Below are 17827 nucleotides of genomic sequence, written 5' to 3' on the forward strand. Positions count from 1 at the left end.
TTTGGGGAGCCAGGAGCAGGAAGGAGCTGGGAGGGTCCCTGATCTCCTCCTGGATGCTGAGTTGCTGCTGGATCACAAAATCAGTGCTGGGGAGGGGTTTTGTGGGGGCTGCTGAGCCCAAACCCCCTTTGCTGGGAGCTGGGAAAGTGAGGAGGGTCCTGGGGGGGAATTTTGGGGGCTCAGAGGAGTTTTGGGGCTGGGGGTGGCTTTGCTGTGCCCTCACTGTGGCTCTGGTGACACTTGCAGGCCATCATCCACCCCGACACAAACGAGACCATCTTCATGCCTTTCCGAATGTCAGGTACGGCACATCCCCCCCTTTCACCTGGAATTTGGATAAAATCCTGGGGAGGGGTCTCCTCCTCCTCAACTGAGCCTTGTCAACATTTAGACAAAGATCAGGAAGGAATTCCAGCACCAAAATCCCTTTGTAGGTGAGGAAAATGAAGATCCTGTGAGATTTAGTGCTTAATAGTTTCCTTTTTCTCCCTTTTCTTTTTCCCCCTTTTCTTTTTCCCCTTTCCGTTTTCCCCCTTTTCCCCATTTTCTTTTTCCCCACTTTTCGTTATTCCCCTTTCTTTTCCCCTTTCCTTTTCCCCTCTTTCTTTTCCCCCTTTCTTTTCCCCCTTTCCTTTTCCCCCTTTCCTTTTCCCCCTTTCCTTTTCCCCCTTTTCTTTTCCCCCTTTTCTTTTCCCCCTTTCCTTTTCCCCCTTTCCTTTTCCCCCTTTCCTTTTCCCCCTTTCCTTTTCCCCCTTTTCTTTTCCCCCTTTTCTTTTCCCCCTTTTCTTTTCCCCCTTTTCTTTTCCCCCTTTTCTTTTCCCCCTTTTCTTTTCCCCCTTTTCTTTTCCCCCTTTTCTTTTCCCCCTTTTCTTTATTCCCCTTTCCTTTCCACCTTTCTTTTCCCCCTTTCCTTTTTCCCCCTTTTCCCCATTTTCTTTTCCCCCCCTTTTCATTATTCCCTTTTCTTTTCCCCTTTCCTTTTCCCCCTTTTCTTTATTCCCCTTTCTTTTCCCCTTTTCTTTTCTCCCTTTTCTTTATTCCCCTTTCTTTTCCCCTTTCCTTTTCCCCCTTTCTTTTCCCCTTTCCTTTTCCCCTTTTCTTTTCCCCTTTTCTTTATTCCCCTTTCTTTTCCCCCCTTTCTTTTCCCCCTTTCCTTTTCCCCTTTTTCTCTCCCCTTTCCTCATGGAAAAACACTTCCTATTTTACCTGAGCCCCATCCAGAGCCTTTTCTGGCGTTTTTGAGGGATCTGTCACTTTTGGGAGCATTTTAATTTTGCAGTAAATAACAAAACTCACTGCCCACAGCTTGATCCATCCTCACTGCCTGAAGAGGAGGGGGCTGGGGAGGGTTTATTCCCCAAAAAAACCGGGATGATCCCTGGTTTTCCACGTTTTAGGGTATTGAGCAGCCCTGGCACTGGGATTCCAGGAAGGAGCAGCTTCTTAACGAGTTGTTTAATGATTAAAAGTTGCCTCTTCCCCTTTCTGGGGTGTCCCACTGTCCTCAGGTCCCCAGCAGCTCTCCTGGGAGCACCAGCACAGCATTTCCCAGCAGATCTGAAAGATTAAAATATTAAAATATTAATTTAAAAGATTAAATTAATTAATCCTTGGGTTTGGGTGGAACATTTTCAGCTGCCTGGGGCACGGGGAACATCAGCAGGGCTCAGTTCTTGGGGACACAGGAGCCTCTGCTGCCTTGTCCTGTATTTATCTTCCCAATTTTCCTCCCTCTCGGGTCTTTTTGGTTGAATTTTGGATCCAGGAAGGGAATTCAGCAATACTGGGGGAACGCTCTGGGAGCTTGCAGTGGAAATCAGAGATGAATTATAATTAGCAGAGGAATTGGCAGCAGGGGGGGACACGAAGAGTTTGATTTCCGTGGTGCTCAGTAAAATTGGAGGAAAAGACTTTGGGGAGCTTTAAAAGGAAATTCAGGGTGGGGAATGCAGGAGGAGGCTGAAGCTGCAGGGTGGAGCATCAGGTGGAGATGCAGGATGAGCCAGGCTGGGGTTCCTCCTGCATGGGGACATTCAATTTACAATTTACAATTACAATTAAAATTAAAATTACAATTACAATTACAATTACAATTAAAATTACAATTACAGTTAAAATTACAATTACAATTAAAATTACAATTAAAATTACAATTAAAATTACAATTAAAATTAATTAAAATGACAATTAAAATGACAATTAATGCCATTGCAATTGATGAATTTCTCTTTCTCCCCCAGGTTACATTCCCTTTGGAACCCCCATCGTGAGTACCGGGCTGGGGACACCCAGAAATGCATTTCTGAGCAGTTCCCACCTCTGCACCTCGGGACATTCCCAGGGATTCCCTTCCCCATTTCCCCAAAAATCCCCAGGGTTCTGTCACGGAAACCACACCCAATAAATTCATTATTAGGGGGTTTTTATCTATTCATCCATTGAGGTTGTTGAGCCATTGTCTAATTATATAATAGAAGAGATAATATAATAATATATAATTAATAATTATCTATTCATACATTGAGGTTCTTCATCTATTATCTAATTATATAATAGAAGAGATAATATAATAATATATAATTAATAATTATCTATTCATACATTGAGGTTCTTTATCTATTATCTAATTATATAATAGAGTAGTAATATAATAATATATAATGAATAATTATCTATTCATCCATTGAGGTTATTGAGCTATTATCTAATTATATAATAGAATAGATAATATAATTATATATAATTAATAATTATCTATTCATCCATTGAGGTTCTTGATCTATTATCTAATTATATAATAGAGTACTAATATACTAATATATAATTAATAATTATACATTCATACATTGAGGCTATTGAGCTATTATCTAATTATATAATGGAATAGATAATATAATTATATATAATTAATAATTATTCATCCATTGAGGTTATTGAGCTATTATCTATTTATATAATAGAGTAGATAATATACTAATATATAATTAATTACGTATTCATCCATTGAGGTTCTTGATCTATTGTCTAATTATATATTATAGAGTAATTATATAAATTTATATAATTTATATATGTAAACTATATATTATATATAAATATATATAAAAATATATATAAATTATAGAGTGATTATATAAATTGCATAAATTTACATAATTTATATATGTAAATTATATATAAATAAATATTATATATAAATTATAGAGTATTTATATAAATAGAGTAGATAATATACTAATATGTAATTAATAATTATCTATTCATCCATTGAGGCTCTTGATCTATTATCTAATTATATAATAGAGTAGATAATATAATAATATATAATTAATTACCTATTCATATATTGAGGTTCTTTATCTATTATTTAATTATATGAGTAGATAATATGCTAATATATAATTAATTACCTATTCATACATTGAGGTTCTTGAGCTAATATCTAATTATATAATAGAATAGATAAACAACAATATATATAATTAAAAATTATCTATTCATACATTGAGATTCTTGATCTATTATCTAATTATATAATAGAGTCGATAATATACTAATATATAATTAATTATCTATTCATTCATTGAGGTTATTGATCTGTTATCTAATTATATAATAGAATATATAATATACCAATATATGATTAATAATTATCTATTAATACACTGAGGTTATTGATCTATTATCTTTTAGGTTATTGATGAATTTACCCAACCTCTCTTTGAGGGTATTTATCTACTCTTGAGGTTATTTATCTGTTAATGTATTGGTGTTATTTATCTGTTCTACATTCTATCTATATTTATATTCTATATATTCTATATATTCTATATATTCTATATATTTTATATATTCTATATATTCTATTTATTCTATTTATTCTATATTCTATATATACTATCTATTCTATATATTCTATCTATTCTATATTATATATATTCTATCTAGTCTATTCTATATTATATATATTCAATATTCTATATTACAGATATATATTCTATATTACAGATATATATTCTATATTCCAGATATATATTCTACATTATAGCTACATATTCTATAGAATATATATCTATATTCCATGAGAATATTGATGAATTAACCCAGCCTCTGCTTGAGGGTATTTATCTATTATTAAAGGGTTTTTATCCAATTAATATATTGAGATAATTTATGGACTGTTTCTGAGGTTATTTATGAATTAACACAACCTCTGAGGTTATTTTTTTATCTATTATTGAGGTTATTTCTCTATCAATATATTGAGGTTATTTATCTATTATCTATCAAGTAATTATTAATTAACCTTACCCCCATGTGAGGTTATTTATCTACTACTGAGGTTATTTATTTATTCCTACAGAGAGGCTATTTTATATTAAATATCAGGTTATTATTAATTAATCCAGCCCCTATTTGAGGTTATTTATCTACTACTGAGGTTGTTTATTTATTCCTACAGAGAGGCTATTTTATATTAAATATCAAGTTATTGATTAATTAACCCAACCCCTGTTTGAGGTTATTTATCTACAATTGAGATTATTTTATATTAAATATAAGGTTATGTTATATTAAATATCAGTTTATTGATGAATTAACCCAGCCCTTATTTATCTACTATTGAGGTTATTTATTTATTCCTATAGACTGATTATTTTATATTAAATATCAGTTTATTGATGAATTAACCCAGCCCTTATTTATCTACTATTGAGGTTATTTATTTATTCCTATAGACTGATTATTTTATATTAAATATCAGTTTATTGATGAATTAACCCAGCCCTTGTTTATTTATCTACTACTGAGGTTATTTTATATTAAATATAAGATTATTATTAATTAACCCAGCCCCTATTTGAGATTATTTATCTACTATTGAGGTTATTTATCTATTCCTATAGACAGGTTATATTATATTAAATATCAGGTTATTTTTAATTAACCCAACCCCTGTTTGAGGTTATTTATCTACAACTGAGATTATTTTATATTAAATATAAGGTTATTTTATATTAAATATCAGTTTATTGATGAATTAACCCAGCCCTTATTTATCTACTATTGAGGTTATTTTATATTAAATATAAGGTTATTATTAATTAATCCAGCTCCTATTTGAGGTTATTTATTTACTAAGCCCTATTTGAGGTTATTTATCTACTACTGAGGTTATTTTATATTAAGTATTAGGTTATTATTAATTAACCCAACCCCTGTTTGAGGTTATTTATCTACTACTGAGGTTATTTTATATTAAATATCAGGTTATTATTAATTAACCCAGCCCCTGTTTGAGGTTATTTATCTACTACTGAGGTTATTTATCTATTCCTATAGACAGGTTATATTATATTAAATATTAGTTATATTAAATATTAGTTATATTAAATATCAGATTATTTTTAATTAACCCAGCTGAGGGGTTTTCTCCTCCTTCCTGGGAATTTTGGGAATGTTTGGGTGCTGGAATTGAGAGAATTCTCCCTTCTGCTCATCCCAACGATTCCTTCAGCCTGGTTCGGTGGGAAACTGAGGCACGGTTTGTCCCCCCCATAGGAGTTTGGTGGGAAACTGAGGCACGGTTTGTCCCCCATAGGAGTTTGGTGGGAAACTGAGGCACAGTTTGTCCCCATAGGAGTTTGGTGGGAAACTGAGGCACGCTTTGTCCCCCATAAAAATTGGTGTCAGGAGTTTGGTGGGGAAACTGAGGCACGGTTTGTCCCCCATAGGAGTTTGGTGGGAAACTGAGGCACGGTTTGTCCCCCATAGGAGTTTGGTGGGGAAACTGAGGCACAGTTTGTCCCCCCACAGGAGTTTGGTGGGAAACTGAGGCACGCTTTGTCCCCCACAGGAGTTTGGTGGGGAAACTGAGGCACGGTTTGTCCCCCATAAAAATTGGTAAGAGGAGTTTGGTGGGAAACTGAGGCACGCTTTGTCCCCATAGGAGTTTGGTGGGGAAACTGAGGCACGCTTTGTCCCCCATAGGAGTTTGGTGGGAAACTGAGGCACGCTTTGTCTCCCATAGGAGTTTGGTGGGAAACTGAGGCACGCTTTGTCCCCCGTAGGAGTTTTGTGGGGAAACTGAGGCACGGTTTGTCCCCCATAGGAGTTTGGTGGGGAAACTGAGGCACAGTTTGTCCTCCATTAAAAATCGGTGCCAGGAGTTTGGTGGGAAACTGAGGCACAGTTTGTCCTCCATTAAAAATCGGTGCCAGGAGTTTGGTGGGAAACTGAGGCACGGTTTGTCCCCCACAGGAGTTTGGTGGGAAACTGAGGCACGGTTTGTCCCCCCATAAAAAATTGGTAAGAGGAGTTTGGTGGGGAAACTGAGGCACGGTTTGTCCCCATAGGAGTTTGGTGGGGAAACTGAGGCACGCTTTGTCCCCCATTAAAAATCGGTGCCAGGAGTTTGGATCCTCCAAGGGAGCCGCTCTTGGTGGAACCTCTGGAAAGGTTGAGGAGCAAAAAGGGGAGAATTGGAGAGAACGGAACCTCCTGGAGACCAGGAGTGCTCCGAGCTCATCTCAAACACCCCAAAATCTTCTGGGGGAAGGTTAAAACCCCAAAATCTTCTGGGGGGAAGGATGAAAACCCCATAATCTTCTGGGGGGAAGGTGAAAACCCCAAAATCTTCTGGGGAAAGGATGAAAACCCCAAAATCTTCCGGGGGAAGGGTGGAAACCCCAAAATCTTCCAGGGGGGAAGGGTGAAAACCCCAAAATCTTCTGGGGGGAAGGATGAAAACCCCAAAATCTTCTAGAAGGAAGGTTAAAACCCCAAAATCTTCTGGGGGAAAGGTTAAAACCCCAAAATCTTCTGGGGGAAGGGTGAAAACCCCAAAATCTTCTGGGGGAAGGGTGAAAACCCCAAAATCTTGTGGGGGAAAGGTTAAAACCCCAAAATCTTCTGGGGGAAAGGTTAAAACCCCAAAATCTTCTAGGAGGAAGGATGAAAACCCCAAAATCTTCTAGGAGGAAGGTGAAAACCCCAAAATCTTCCAGGGGAAGGGTGAAAACCCCAAAATCTTCTGGGGGGAAGGGTGAAAACCCCAAAATCTTCTGGGGGAAAGGTTAAAACCCCCAAATCTTCCAGGGGAAGGGTGAAAACCCCAAAATCTTCTGGGGGGAAGGGTGAAAACCCCAAAATCTTCCAGGGGAAAGGTTAAAACCCCAAAATCTTCTGGGGGAAGGGTGGAAACCCGAAAATCTTCTGGGGGGAAGGTGAAAACCCCAAAATCTTCTGGGGAAAGGTTAAAACCCCAAAATCTTCTGGGGGAAAGGTTAAAACCCCAAAATCTTCTAGGAGGAAGGATGAAAACCCCAAAATCTTCTGGGGGGAAGGTGGAAACCCCAAAATCTTCCATTGGAAGGATGAAAACCCCAAAATCTTCTAGGAGGAAGGTGAAAACCCCAAAATCTTCCGGGGGAAGGGTGAAAACCCCAAAATCTTCCAGGGGAAAGGTTAAAACCCCAAAATCTTCTGGGGGAAGGGTGGAAACCCCAAAATCTTCTGGGGGGAAGGATGAAAACCCCAAAATCAGGGTGGATGGGCCGCTGTTCGTTGTGGTGGGTGAAGCTTTGCCGGGAACTTTGCGAGGGGCATTTTAAAGGAAAAGGTTAAAGAAAAAGGAGTTAAACCATCAATGAGATCGGCCCCGATCCAGAGCTGTCACAGGAGCCCAGAGCTGTCAGATGAGCCCAATTTCGGGAGCTGGAAAGGATAAACTGGAACCTCTTGTCATTTAGAGAGGGAAAAAAAAAAAAAAAAATATAAAACCCAAACGTTTGAAATGTTAAAATTAAAATGTAACATTTCTGCCAATCGATCTGTGAAATTTCGTGACAAAATTGGCAGCCGGCTCCGGCATAAAAACACTCGGAGATTTGTGTTCCACAAAGGGGGATGGGAATTCCTCAAGAGAGCCGCGCTGGGCTGGGCTGTCCTTGTCACCAAGGGTGTCTGTCCTTGTCCCCAGGGCTCTGTCCTTGTCACCAGAGGTGTCTGTCCTTGTCACCAGGGCTCTGTCCTTGTCACCAGGGCTCTGTCCTTGTCCCCAGGGGTTTGTCCTTGTCACCAGGGGATCTGTCCTTGTCCCCAGGGCTCTGTCCTTGTCACCAAGGGTGTCTGTATTTGTCCCCAGGGCTCTGTCCTTGTCACCAGGGCTCTGTCCTTGTCACCAAGGGTGTCTGTATTTGTCCCCAGGGCTCTGTCCTTGTCACCAGAGGTGTCTGTCCTTGTCACCAGGGCTCTGTCCTTGTCACCAGGGCTCTGTCCTTGTCCCCAGAGGTGTCTGTTCTTGTCCCCAGGAGTCTGTTCTTGTCCCCAGGAGTCTGTTCTTGTCCCCAGGGATCTGTCCTTGTCCCCAGGGCTCTGTCCTTGTCACCAGGGCTCTGTCCTTGTCCCCAGGAGTCTGTTCTTGTCCCCAGGGGATCTGTCCTTGTCCCCAGGGCTCTGTCCTTGTCACCAAGGGTGTCTGTCCTTGTCACCAGAGGTGTCTGTTCTTGTCACCAGGTGTCTGTCCTTGTCCCCAGGGCTCTGTCCTTGTCCCCAGGGCTCTGTCCTTGTCACCAGGGCTCTGTCCTTCTGTCCTTGTCCCCAGGGCTCTGTCCTTGTCCCCAGGGGTCTGTCCTTGTCACCAGGGGTGTCTGTCCTTGTCCCCAGGGGTCTGTCCTTCTGTCCTTGTCACCAGGGCTCTGTCCTTGTCCCCAGGGCTCTGTCCTTCTGTCCTTGTCCCCAGGGCTCTGTCCTTGTCCCCAGGGCTCTGTCCTTGTCCCCAGAGCTCTGCCCTTGTCACCAAGGGTGTCTGTCCTTGTCACCAGGGCTCTGTCCTTGTCACCAGGGATCTGTCCTTGTCCCCAGGGGTTTGTCCTTGTCACCAGGGGTCTGTCCTTGTCCCCAGGAGTCTGTTCTTGTCCCCAGGGCTCTGTCCTTGTCACTAGGGCTCTGTCCTTGTCACCAGGGGTCTGTCCTTGTCACCAGGGGTCTGTCCTTCTGTCCTTGTCCCCAGAGGATCTGTCCTTGTCCCCAGGAGTCTGTCCTTGTCCCCAGGGGATCTGTCCTTGTCCCCAGGGGTCTGTCCTTGTCCCCAGAGGTGTCTGTCCTTGTCCCCAGGGCTCTGTCCTTGTCACCAGGGCTCTGTCCTTGTCACCAGGGCTCTGTCCTTGTCCCCAGGGGTTTGTCCTTGTCCCCAGGGCTCTGTCCTTGTCCCCAGAGGTGTCTGTCCTTGTCACCAGGGGTTTGTCCCTGTCCCCAGGTGGTTTTTCCTTGTCACCAGGGGTCTGTCCTTGTCCCCAGAGGTGTCTGTCCTTGTCCCCAGCTCTGGGCTCCCCACCCCAGGAGTGGGGTGAGGATGAGCAGCTCCCGGGGTATTTCCCGGGCTGGGGTCGCCCATTGGGATTGAGGTGAAACAATGGGATTTATTTATTTAAAATATAATAATGGGATCTTCCCCAGCCCTGCAGCAGCTCCCCTGACACCTCCAAAGCCCGGGAATTTTGTGATTCCCGTGCCACCACCCTGGGCTTTGCCTCTCCATCCTTTCCCGTGGCTTTGGGGGCAGCCTGGGATTTTGGGAGCGAGCAGAGCTTGGCTTTGCCCTTTTTCCCCATTTCCAGCCCAGGAGGGAGAGGCTGGAGCCTCTGGAATTGTCTCCGTGCTCTGCAGGGCCCTGTGCAGAGCAGGGCTGGAGCCTCTTCCCCGGCTGTGCTTCCTCCTCAGGGGAAAGATTGTTCCAGAAACCCAGCCCTGAGCTGCCCCTGGGGAGAGTCAGCCAAAATCGGGCTCTGCAGGGGGTTTTATAGAACCCCAAAGGATGCAGTGGGGGTTTGGGGCTGCAGCTCCCACCTCAGGCAGGGTTTGGGCTTTGAGCTGGGGCTGCTCAGAGCTCCCTCATGTCCCAGGGGTGGCTCTGGGGCCACCGAGGGCCCCTCACACCCGATCACCAATTAAATCCTGTCCCCGACGCTTCGCCAGTGTTTAGGAGCTCTTTTTTAATTTTTTAATTTTTTTTTATATATATTTTGTTTTCCTTCTTAGTTATTTTTTCCCCTGACAGTAATTAAAAGTGAAATTGTACATTTCTTGACAGACTCTTGCACATATGGAGAGTTTGCATTTAAACGTGCCTCTTTCAGTCATACAGATTTTTGGGTGCTCTTTTTTTTTATTTATTTATTTCATTTCATTTCATATTTTATTTTTTTTTTCCCCCCCCTTTCCTCATCGGAATTTTCCCCGGGAGCTCAGCCCCAGCCTCTGGCTGGCCACGTTCTCACCGAGCCTCGTCATCCTGCTGGCTCTGGGGCACTGGGGGCCACCAGGGTCCTGGCCCCAAACCTTCGTTAGGGGCTGCGCTAATTAATGCCGAGCTCCGCGTGGGGGAACGCAGCCGTAAATTAGTGGGAGCTGGCTCCGGGCCAGGGAACAAAGTCGCTGCAACTCCGTGAGAGTGGGAGGAAAAGCTGGAGGAGGAGAAGGGAGAGGAGATGGGAATGAAACGAGGCCTCCCAAGCCCCGTCCCCTTTTGTCTGGTGGCGCTTCTTCCACGTCCCCAATGGAGACGTTTCCTCCTCTTCCCGCTCATCCCTGGGACAGGAGGGGTCTCTTCCCCCCCAGATTCCTGGGGATAAACTGGGGAGGGTCTGAGGCTGGGAATGAGCTGGCAGCTTTTCCTGCCTGGGGGACACGGGTGGAGATGGAGGCGCTTGGCCTTCTCACCCCGTGGTGAAAACACCTCCCGAAATACGGGGTGTCCTGGGGAGGGACAGGGTGAGGCAGGGATCCTCTCACCCTGCAGGGCTTTGTCCTGTCTGTGTTTGTTGGGCAGGTCCTCGGGATCCCTCAGCTTCCCTTTCCTCCTCCTCCTCAGCTTCTTGTGCTCTAAAAGGAAAAACGGCCCCAAACCAGGGGAAAAATGGCACTAAAATAAGAAAAATGGACCTAAACCAAAAAACATTGCCCTAAAGCAGGAAAAAATGGCCCTAAACCAAGAAGAACTGTTCTAAAGCAGGAACCATGGCTCCAGGGCAGGAACCATGGCCCTAAAGCAGAACCATGGCCCTAAAACGGAACCATGGTCCCAAAGCAGAACCCTGACCCCAAAGCAGAACCCTGACCCCAAAGCAGAACCATGGACCCAAACCAGAACCATGGCCCCAAACCAGAACCATGGCCCCAAACCAGAACTATGGCCCCAAACCAAAACCCTGTCCCTAAATCAGAACCCTGTCCCTAAATCAGAACCCTGACTCTAAAGCAGAACCATGGCCCTAAATCAGAACCCTGTCCCTAAATCAGGACCCTGTCCCTAAAGCAGAACCCTGACTCTAAAGCAGAACCCTGACCCTAAAGCAGAACCCTGACCCTAAAGCAGAACCATGGCCCTGAACCAGAACCGTGTCCCTAAAGCAGAACCCTGACCCTAAAGCAGAACCCTGACCCTAAAGCAGAACCCTGACCCTAAACCAGAACCGTGTCCCTAAAGCAGAACCCTGACCCCAAAGCAAGAACACGGCTCCAGGGTTCTGGAGTGTGTCAGAGATGGGCTCTGCAGAGCTCTGTCCCTGTGGTGCCACCCAGGACACACCTGTGTGCCCTCAGGTGCTGCCGGGGGTGACCTTGCAGAGCCCCCGGTGTCCGGCCCCAGCAGGGAACATCTGGCCAGCTGTGCCGGGCCAGGCTGCCCCGAGCCTGGGGTGTGACACAGCAGCCAAGATTCATTCACTGCAATAAATCCCAAAATTCATTCACTGCAATAAATCCCAAACCCCAGAGCGCTCCCAGCCAGCTCTGCTGCCCTCAGATGCTCCAGAGGGAACTTTTCCTGGTGTCCCAAAGTGGGAATGTGCCAAAGGAAAAGGAGAACCCTCCCGTTCTCTGCCGACAGCAGCTTTGAGCTCTTCACCTTCGTGCAGTTTCCCTGCAGAAATACCTGGATTAGGGAATTGTTTGGGTTGGAATGGGATCTTCATTTCCCTGCAGAAATACCTGGATTAGGGAATTGTTTGGGTTGGAATGGGATCTTCGGGCAGGGACATCAGCCACTCCCAGCCCTGGAAAACACAGAGACAGGAGGCTGATAATGACTGGGATGAAAAAAAAAGAACGGGAATGAAATCGAGCCAGAAACGAGGATAATTTATTCAAGTCCCTGGAAATCAGCGTGGCTGTTTGCACGCCTGGAAAAGCACGGGGAGCAGAGCAGGGATGCTTCAATAATGAATATCTCCTCTCTTGCAGGTTGTTGGTCTTCTCCTGCCCAACCAGACGCTGGCCTCCACTGTGTTTTGGCAGGTAACGCTCCTTGGGCAGGGTGGGAATGTGGGGAGGGAAGAGCTGATCTTGCCCCAGGACAGTTTTGTCCCACCCTGGCCGTACCTGGCTGCATTCAGGGAAAGGCCTGGAAACAAATCCTGGCTCCCCTTTTCATCCCACCCCTTCCTGTGCCGTGGCAGAACAGGCCAGAACCAAAAATCTGCTTTTTGGAGCTGTTTTGTCCTTGGTGTAAGCGGCTCTTCCACGAGTGGTTTGGCCCCAAGCTCACACATCTGCCTTGGGGAGGACACGGAGCTGGGATTTTCCCTGGGGAAGGATGTTGGGAGGGAAACATCCGTGCAGGGATGTGATGGGAGGTGATGGGAGACCCAGTTCCCAGGAATTTTGGGAATTTTGGGAATAGGTGTGCGTGGCAAAGCCCCGGCACTCAGCCTGCTGCAGGAACTTTGGGGGAAAATCATCTGTGTGGAGGGAGGTGCTGGTGTGATCTCCCGTTAAAATCCTGGGAATTAAGAGTAAGGGGAGGAAGCATGCACGGGAAAGAGGGATCCATAGTAAACACAGCACAAGTGTGATTCCATCGCCAGCTGAAAGGAAGGAACGAGTTATTTTCAGCCTCCTCTCTAGAGGCAAATGTCTTTTTATTGTCTGCAGAGTGAGTGGGGATGGAGCTGTGCAGGCAGGAGGGCTCCGAGCACAGCGGGATCTGCCCGGAGCCGGGAGCTCGGCGGGACAGCCGTGCCGGGAATTTGGGCTCTGGTGGATTTGGTTGGGAGCTGTCCCGGCTGGGACATCCTGAGACCCTCAGGGGCTTGAGGGACACTCACCCAGCCTGGTCAGGGACACGTGGGATGGAATCCCGGACTGCTCTGGGTGGGAAGGGACCTTAAATCCCACCCCATTCCAAGGCCAGGCTGGGCAGGGATGGTGGGAGGTGTCCCTGCCCACCCAGGGTGGAATTATTATGTAGGGTTTTTGTTGGGTTTTGTAGGGTTTTGTTGGGTTTTGTGGGGTTTTGTAGGGTTTTGTAGGGTTTTGTAGAGTTATTTAGGGTTTTGTGGGGTTTTGTTGGGTTTTGTGGTGTTTTTTTGGTTTTTGTAGGGTTTTGTTGGGTTTTGTGGGGTTTTGTAGGGTTTTCTGGGGTTGTGTTGGGTTTTGTTGGGTTTTGTGGGGTTTTTGTGGGATTTTCCTGGGTTTTGTAGCGTTTTGTGGGATTTTGTTGGGTTTTGTGGGGGTTTTTTGGGTTTTGTAGGGTTTTTTTTGGTTTTTGTGGGGTTTTTTTTGGGTTTTTGTGGGTTTTTTTAGGGGTTTTTTGGGTTTTTTTTTGCTTTTTTAGGGTTTTGTAGCGTTTTGTGGGGTTTTGTGGGGTTTTGTAGGGTTTTGTAGGGTTATGTAGGGTTTTGTCGGGTTTTGTCGGGTTTTGTGGGATTTTGTTGGGTTTTGTGGGGGTTTTTTGGGTTTTGTAGGGTTTTGCAGGGTTTTTGTGGGGTTTTTTTGGGTTTTTGTGGGGTTTTTTAGGGGTTTTTTGGGTTTTTGTGGGGTTTTTTTAGGGTTTTGTAGCGTTTTGTGGGGCTTTGTGGGGTTTTTGCAGGGTTTGTGCTGATGCAGTGTCTCCTCTGCCCCGCAGTGGTTGAACCAGAGCCACAACGCGTGTGTGAACTATGCAAACCGCAACGCGAGCAAGGTGAGCACCGCGGGGCCTTCCCGCAACCCCTGCCTCTTCCCCGGCCCCCAGACCTCCACAGGGACACTGAGGCACCTCTGCACCGGCCACTGGCCCCTGGGCAAGCACAGCCCATGCTCCTGGCTGGTCTGGAGTGGTTGGGATCTACAGGAGCTGGGCTGGGCTGGGGGAGCAGGAGGAAGCTCCTCGCTCCCATCTCCCGAGGATTTTGTTCCTGCTGGTGGCCGTGGGAAGAGCTGGGGCCGTCCCTGCTCCGTCCTTGCTGGGGCTGTCCCTGCTCCCTTCCTTCCTGCACTCATCCCGTGTTGGGATGCGGGAAGCTGAGCTGGAATCCATCCAGCTCATGGAGAGAACATTTCACAGACAAAATGTTGGCTGTGGCGAGTTTGGGGTTCAGCACTGGAGGGCAGAGATGCTAATTTGGTACCATTTGCTGAATTCCCCTCACATCCTCCCTTTGAGCTGCTATTATTGTAATTTTCTGATGCCAATTAATTTTCCATTCCCCGTAACCTTGCTCGGGAGGCCACGATTTCCTCGCTTTTGCCTCTTGGGATGACAGACCGTGTGTGACACAGAACAATATGACAAAAATTAAACCTGTCTGTGCTTCGAAACAAACACACCCAAACCAAAACAAACAAAGAAAAAACTGGGTTGAATATTAATAACCAGAAGTTTGTTTATTGAAAATGTGCTTTGTTTTTCTTTCCAAAGCCTTCTCCGACGTCCAAGTTCATCCAGGGCTACTTGGGAGCTGTCATAAGTGCTGTCTCAATTGCAGTGGGTAACTCTTTATATCTCTGCATTTCGTGGCTAACGAGCTGCTGGGGAGGTGTTTTTGGGATTGCCAAGCATGTTTTTAATCTTCCCGTGGACTCACCTGTGTCTTGGCCAGCAGCAGATGTTGTCACCTGGGCTGTGGCTGGCCCTGCATGCCCGAGCTTTCCGCTGTGCTGGGAGCCCCGGCTCTCCCTCCTGCGTTAATTGGAGGTGAATTCATTAACCAGGCTCAATTAGAGGCCTCGAGGCGGCAGGGTGGCCGGGCAGGAGAGGCAGTTCTGGAATGTTCTCCTGGGGGTGGAATTACGTCTTGCCTTGTGGATGTGTTTCAAGCTGGAGCTGGCGTTCAGGTCATGGAATCCTGGAATGGTTTGGGTGGGAAAGGACCTTAAATCCCATCCAGTGCCATCCATCCATGGGCAGGGACAGCTCCCACTGTCCCAGGGATCCAGGGGCAGCCATGGGAAATCTGGGAATTGCAGCCCAGGCAGGAATTCCTTGCCAAGATCCCAGCCCAATCTCCCCTTTCCCACTGGAAGCCATTCCCTGGCTCCTGGCCCTGCAGCCCTTGGCCCCAGTCCCTCTCCAGCTCTCCTGGAGCCCCTGCAGGGACTCTCAGCATTCCCTGCATTTTGCCCTTCTCCAGGGGAACATTCCCAGCTCTCCCAGCCTGGCTCCAGAGCAGAAGGGCTCTGGAATCCTGGAAAGGTTTGGGTTGGAAAAGACCTCAAATCCCATCCCATCCCCACCCCATCCATGGCAGGGACAGCTCCCGCTATCCCAGGCTGCTCCCAGCCCCAGTGTCCAGCCTGGCCTTGGACACTTCCAGGGACCCAGGGGCAGCCACAGCAAATCTGGGAATTTTCCCATTTTTTCAGGTCACAGGGAATTTGCTGTTGCTCCTTGAGCAGCTGCCGGACCATTTTCCAAAGGGTGTGGATTTGCTGGAAGTGCCTGGAGGTTTTGAGGGAAAGTTCTGTTTTATTGGACACCCCTGGATGGTTTTCCATGTCACAGTCTGTGCTGGGCACTGCTGCTCCCGTCCCCTCTGCTGTCCCTTCCTGCAGAGTTCACCTGAGCTCTCACCTGAGCTCTGAACTGAGCTCTGAACTGAGCTCTCACCTGAGCTCTCACCTGAGCTTTTACCTGAGCTCTCATCTGAGCTCTGAACTGAGCTCTCACCTGAGCTCTGAACTGAGCTCTCACCTGAGCTCTCACCTAAGCTCTGAACTCAGCTCTGAACTGAGCTCTCACCTGAGCTCTGAACTGAGCTCTGAACTGAGCTCTCACCTGAGCTTTTACCTGAGCTCTCACCTGAGCTCTCTCCTGAGCTCCCAGCCCAGCTCACCTGAGCTCTCACCTGAGATCCCAGGCCAGTCCAGCTCACCTGAGCTCCCAGCCTCGTTCACCTGAGCTCTGAACTGAGCTCCCAGCCCAGCTCACCTGTGCTCTCACCTGAGCTCTCACCTGAGCTTTTACCTGAGCTCCCACCTGAGCTCCCACCTCCATCACCCCCAGAGCTGTGCTCCCTTTCCCAGCTGAATTTTAACCCTAACCCCATCCCTGCCACCTCCGTGCTTTGTTTTTCCATGCCTGGTTTCCTGGGCAGCGTGGGATGGCTTCCCTGAGCCCTCCCTCCTCAGGACAGCGTTTTTGTCACCTCTGTGTCACCCCTGAGGGTCCCCTCCCCAGCTGGGTGTGCCTCTGCTCGCTCCGCTCTGCTGCTCGCTGCCTCTGGCATTAATAATCTTAATTAATTAATTAATGTTCCCTCTTGGAACAGGGGCACGTTAGAGGGGCAGGACACACGGACAAGGATCTTGGCAGAGTTTTGTCCCCTGAGAAGTTTTGGTAAGGAACCCGTGGAGTGTGGAGGTGTCCCAGGCAGGGCTTGGGAATCTTTAATTCCTTGGAATTCCTGGAGCTCTGCTGCCCGGGGGACGGTGCCATGGGGACAGGCAGGAGCTTCCCCTGCATCTGTGGCTCTTCTGGGCTGGAGAAGGACAGAAACCTTCAGGGGTTCTCCTTCCTGGTGGTGGGAGGTTTTCCTCCACGTGGAGCATGAAGGGCAAAACCTTCAGGGTTCCTCTGTCCTGATGTTGGGAGCTTTTCCTTCACGTGAAATATGAGGATGAGCAGCCTTTAGAGGTTCTTGTGGGTTTTGGGAGGTTTTCCTCCACACAGAGCATGAGGAGCATCAGTCTAATTTAGAGGTTCTTCTTCTGGCTGTTGGGAGCTTTTCCTTCATGTGAAATATGAAGAGCAGCAGCATTTTAAGGTTCTCCTTCCTCGTGATGGGAGTTTTTCCTCCACACAGAGCACGAGGAGCAGCAGCCTTTAGAGGTTCTCCTGGGTGTTGGGAGGTTTTCCTCCACACAGAGCATCAGTCTAATTTAGAGGTTCTTCTCCTCCCTGATGTTGGGAGCTTTTCCTTCATGTGAAATATGAAGAACCATTTAAATGTTCTCCTTCCTAATGTTGGGAGCTTTTCCTCCACATGGAGCACGAGGAGCAGCAGCCTTTAGAGGTTCTTCTCCTTCTGGATGTTGGGAGGTTTTCCTCCATGTGAAATACGAAGAGCAGCAGCCTTTAGAGGTTCTCTTGGGTTTTGGGAGGTTTTCCTCCACACAGAGCATCAATCTAATTTAGAAGTTCTTCTCCTTCTGGGTGTTGGGAGCTTTTCCTTCACGTGAAATATGAAGAGCAGCAGCATTTAAAGGTTCTCCTTCCTAATGCTGGGAGATTTTCCTCCACACAGAGCATGAGTCTAATTTAGAGGTTCTTCTCCTTCTGGATGTTGGGAGCTTTTCCTTCATGTGAAATATGAAGAGCAGCAGCATTTAGAGGTTCTCCTTCCTCATGATGGGAGCTTTTCCTCCACACAGAGCACAAGGAGCAGCAGCCTTTAGAGGTTCTCCTGGGTGTTGGGAGGTTTTCCTCCACACGGAGCATGAGGAGCATCAGTCTAGAAGTTCTTCTCCTTCTGGATGTTGGGAGGTTTTCCTCCATGTGAAATACGAGGAGCAGCAGCCTTTAGAGGTTCTCTTGGGTTTTGGGAGATTTTCCTCCACACAGAGAACG

The 17827-nt window shown here is 46.6% G+C and overlaps 1 protein-coding gene across 4 annotated transcripts in view; it reads left to right on the plus strand.

Annotated features, from left to right (window-relative positions):
* SFXN5 (sideroflexin 5) overlaps positions 1–17827 on the plus strand; it is a 110140-nt gene that overhangs the window by 43372 nt on the left and 48941 nt on the right. For 3 of the 4 annotated variants that reach the window (XM_086888704.1, XM_086888707.1, XM_086888706.1), the window contains exons 5-9: positions 247–301; positions 2241–2266; positions 12244–12297; positions 13907–13963; positions 14681–14746. In XM_086888704.1, coding sequence (XP_086744830.1) covers positions 247–301; positions 2241–2266; positions 12244–12297; positions 13907–13963; positions 14681–14746 — 258 coding nt within the window. Of the gene's footprint in view, positions 1–246; positions 302–2240; positions 2267–12243; positions 12298–13906; positions 13964–14680; positions 14747–16529; positions 16598–17827 lie in introns of all 4 variants that reach the window. The other variant, XM_086888705.1, reaches the window with a different exon arrangement.

The sequence above is a fragment of the Cyanistes caeruleus genome, chromosome 5 (genome assembly GCF_971803275.1).
Source record: "Cyanistes caeruleus chromosome 5, bCyaCae1.hap1.1, whole genome shotgun sequence".
In the NCBI taxonomy this organism is placed as follows: domain Eukaryota; kingdom Metazoa; phylum Chordata; class Aves; order Passeriformes; family Paridae; genus Cyanistes; species Cyanistes caeruleus.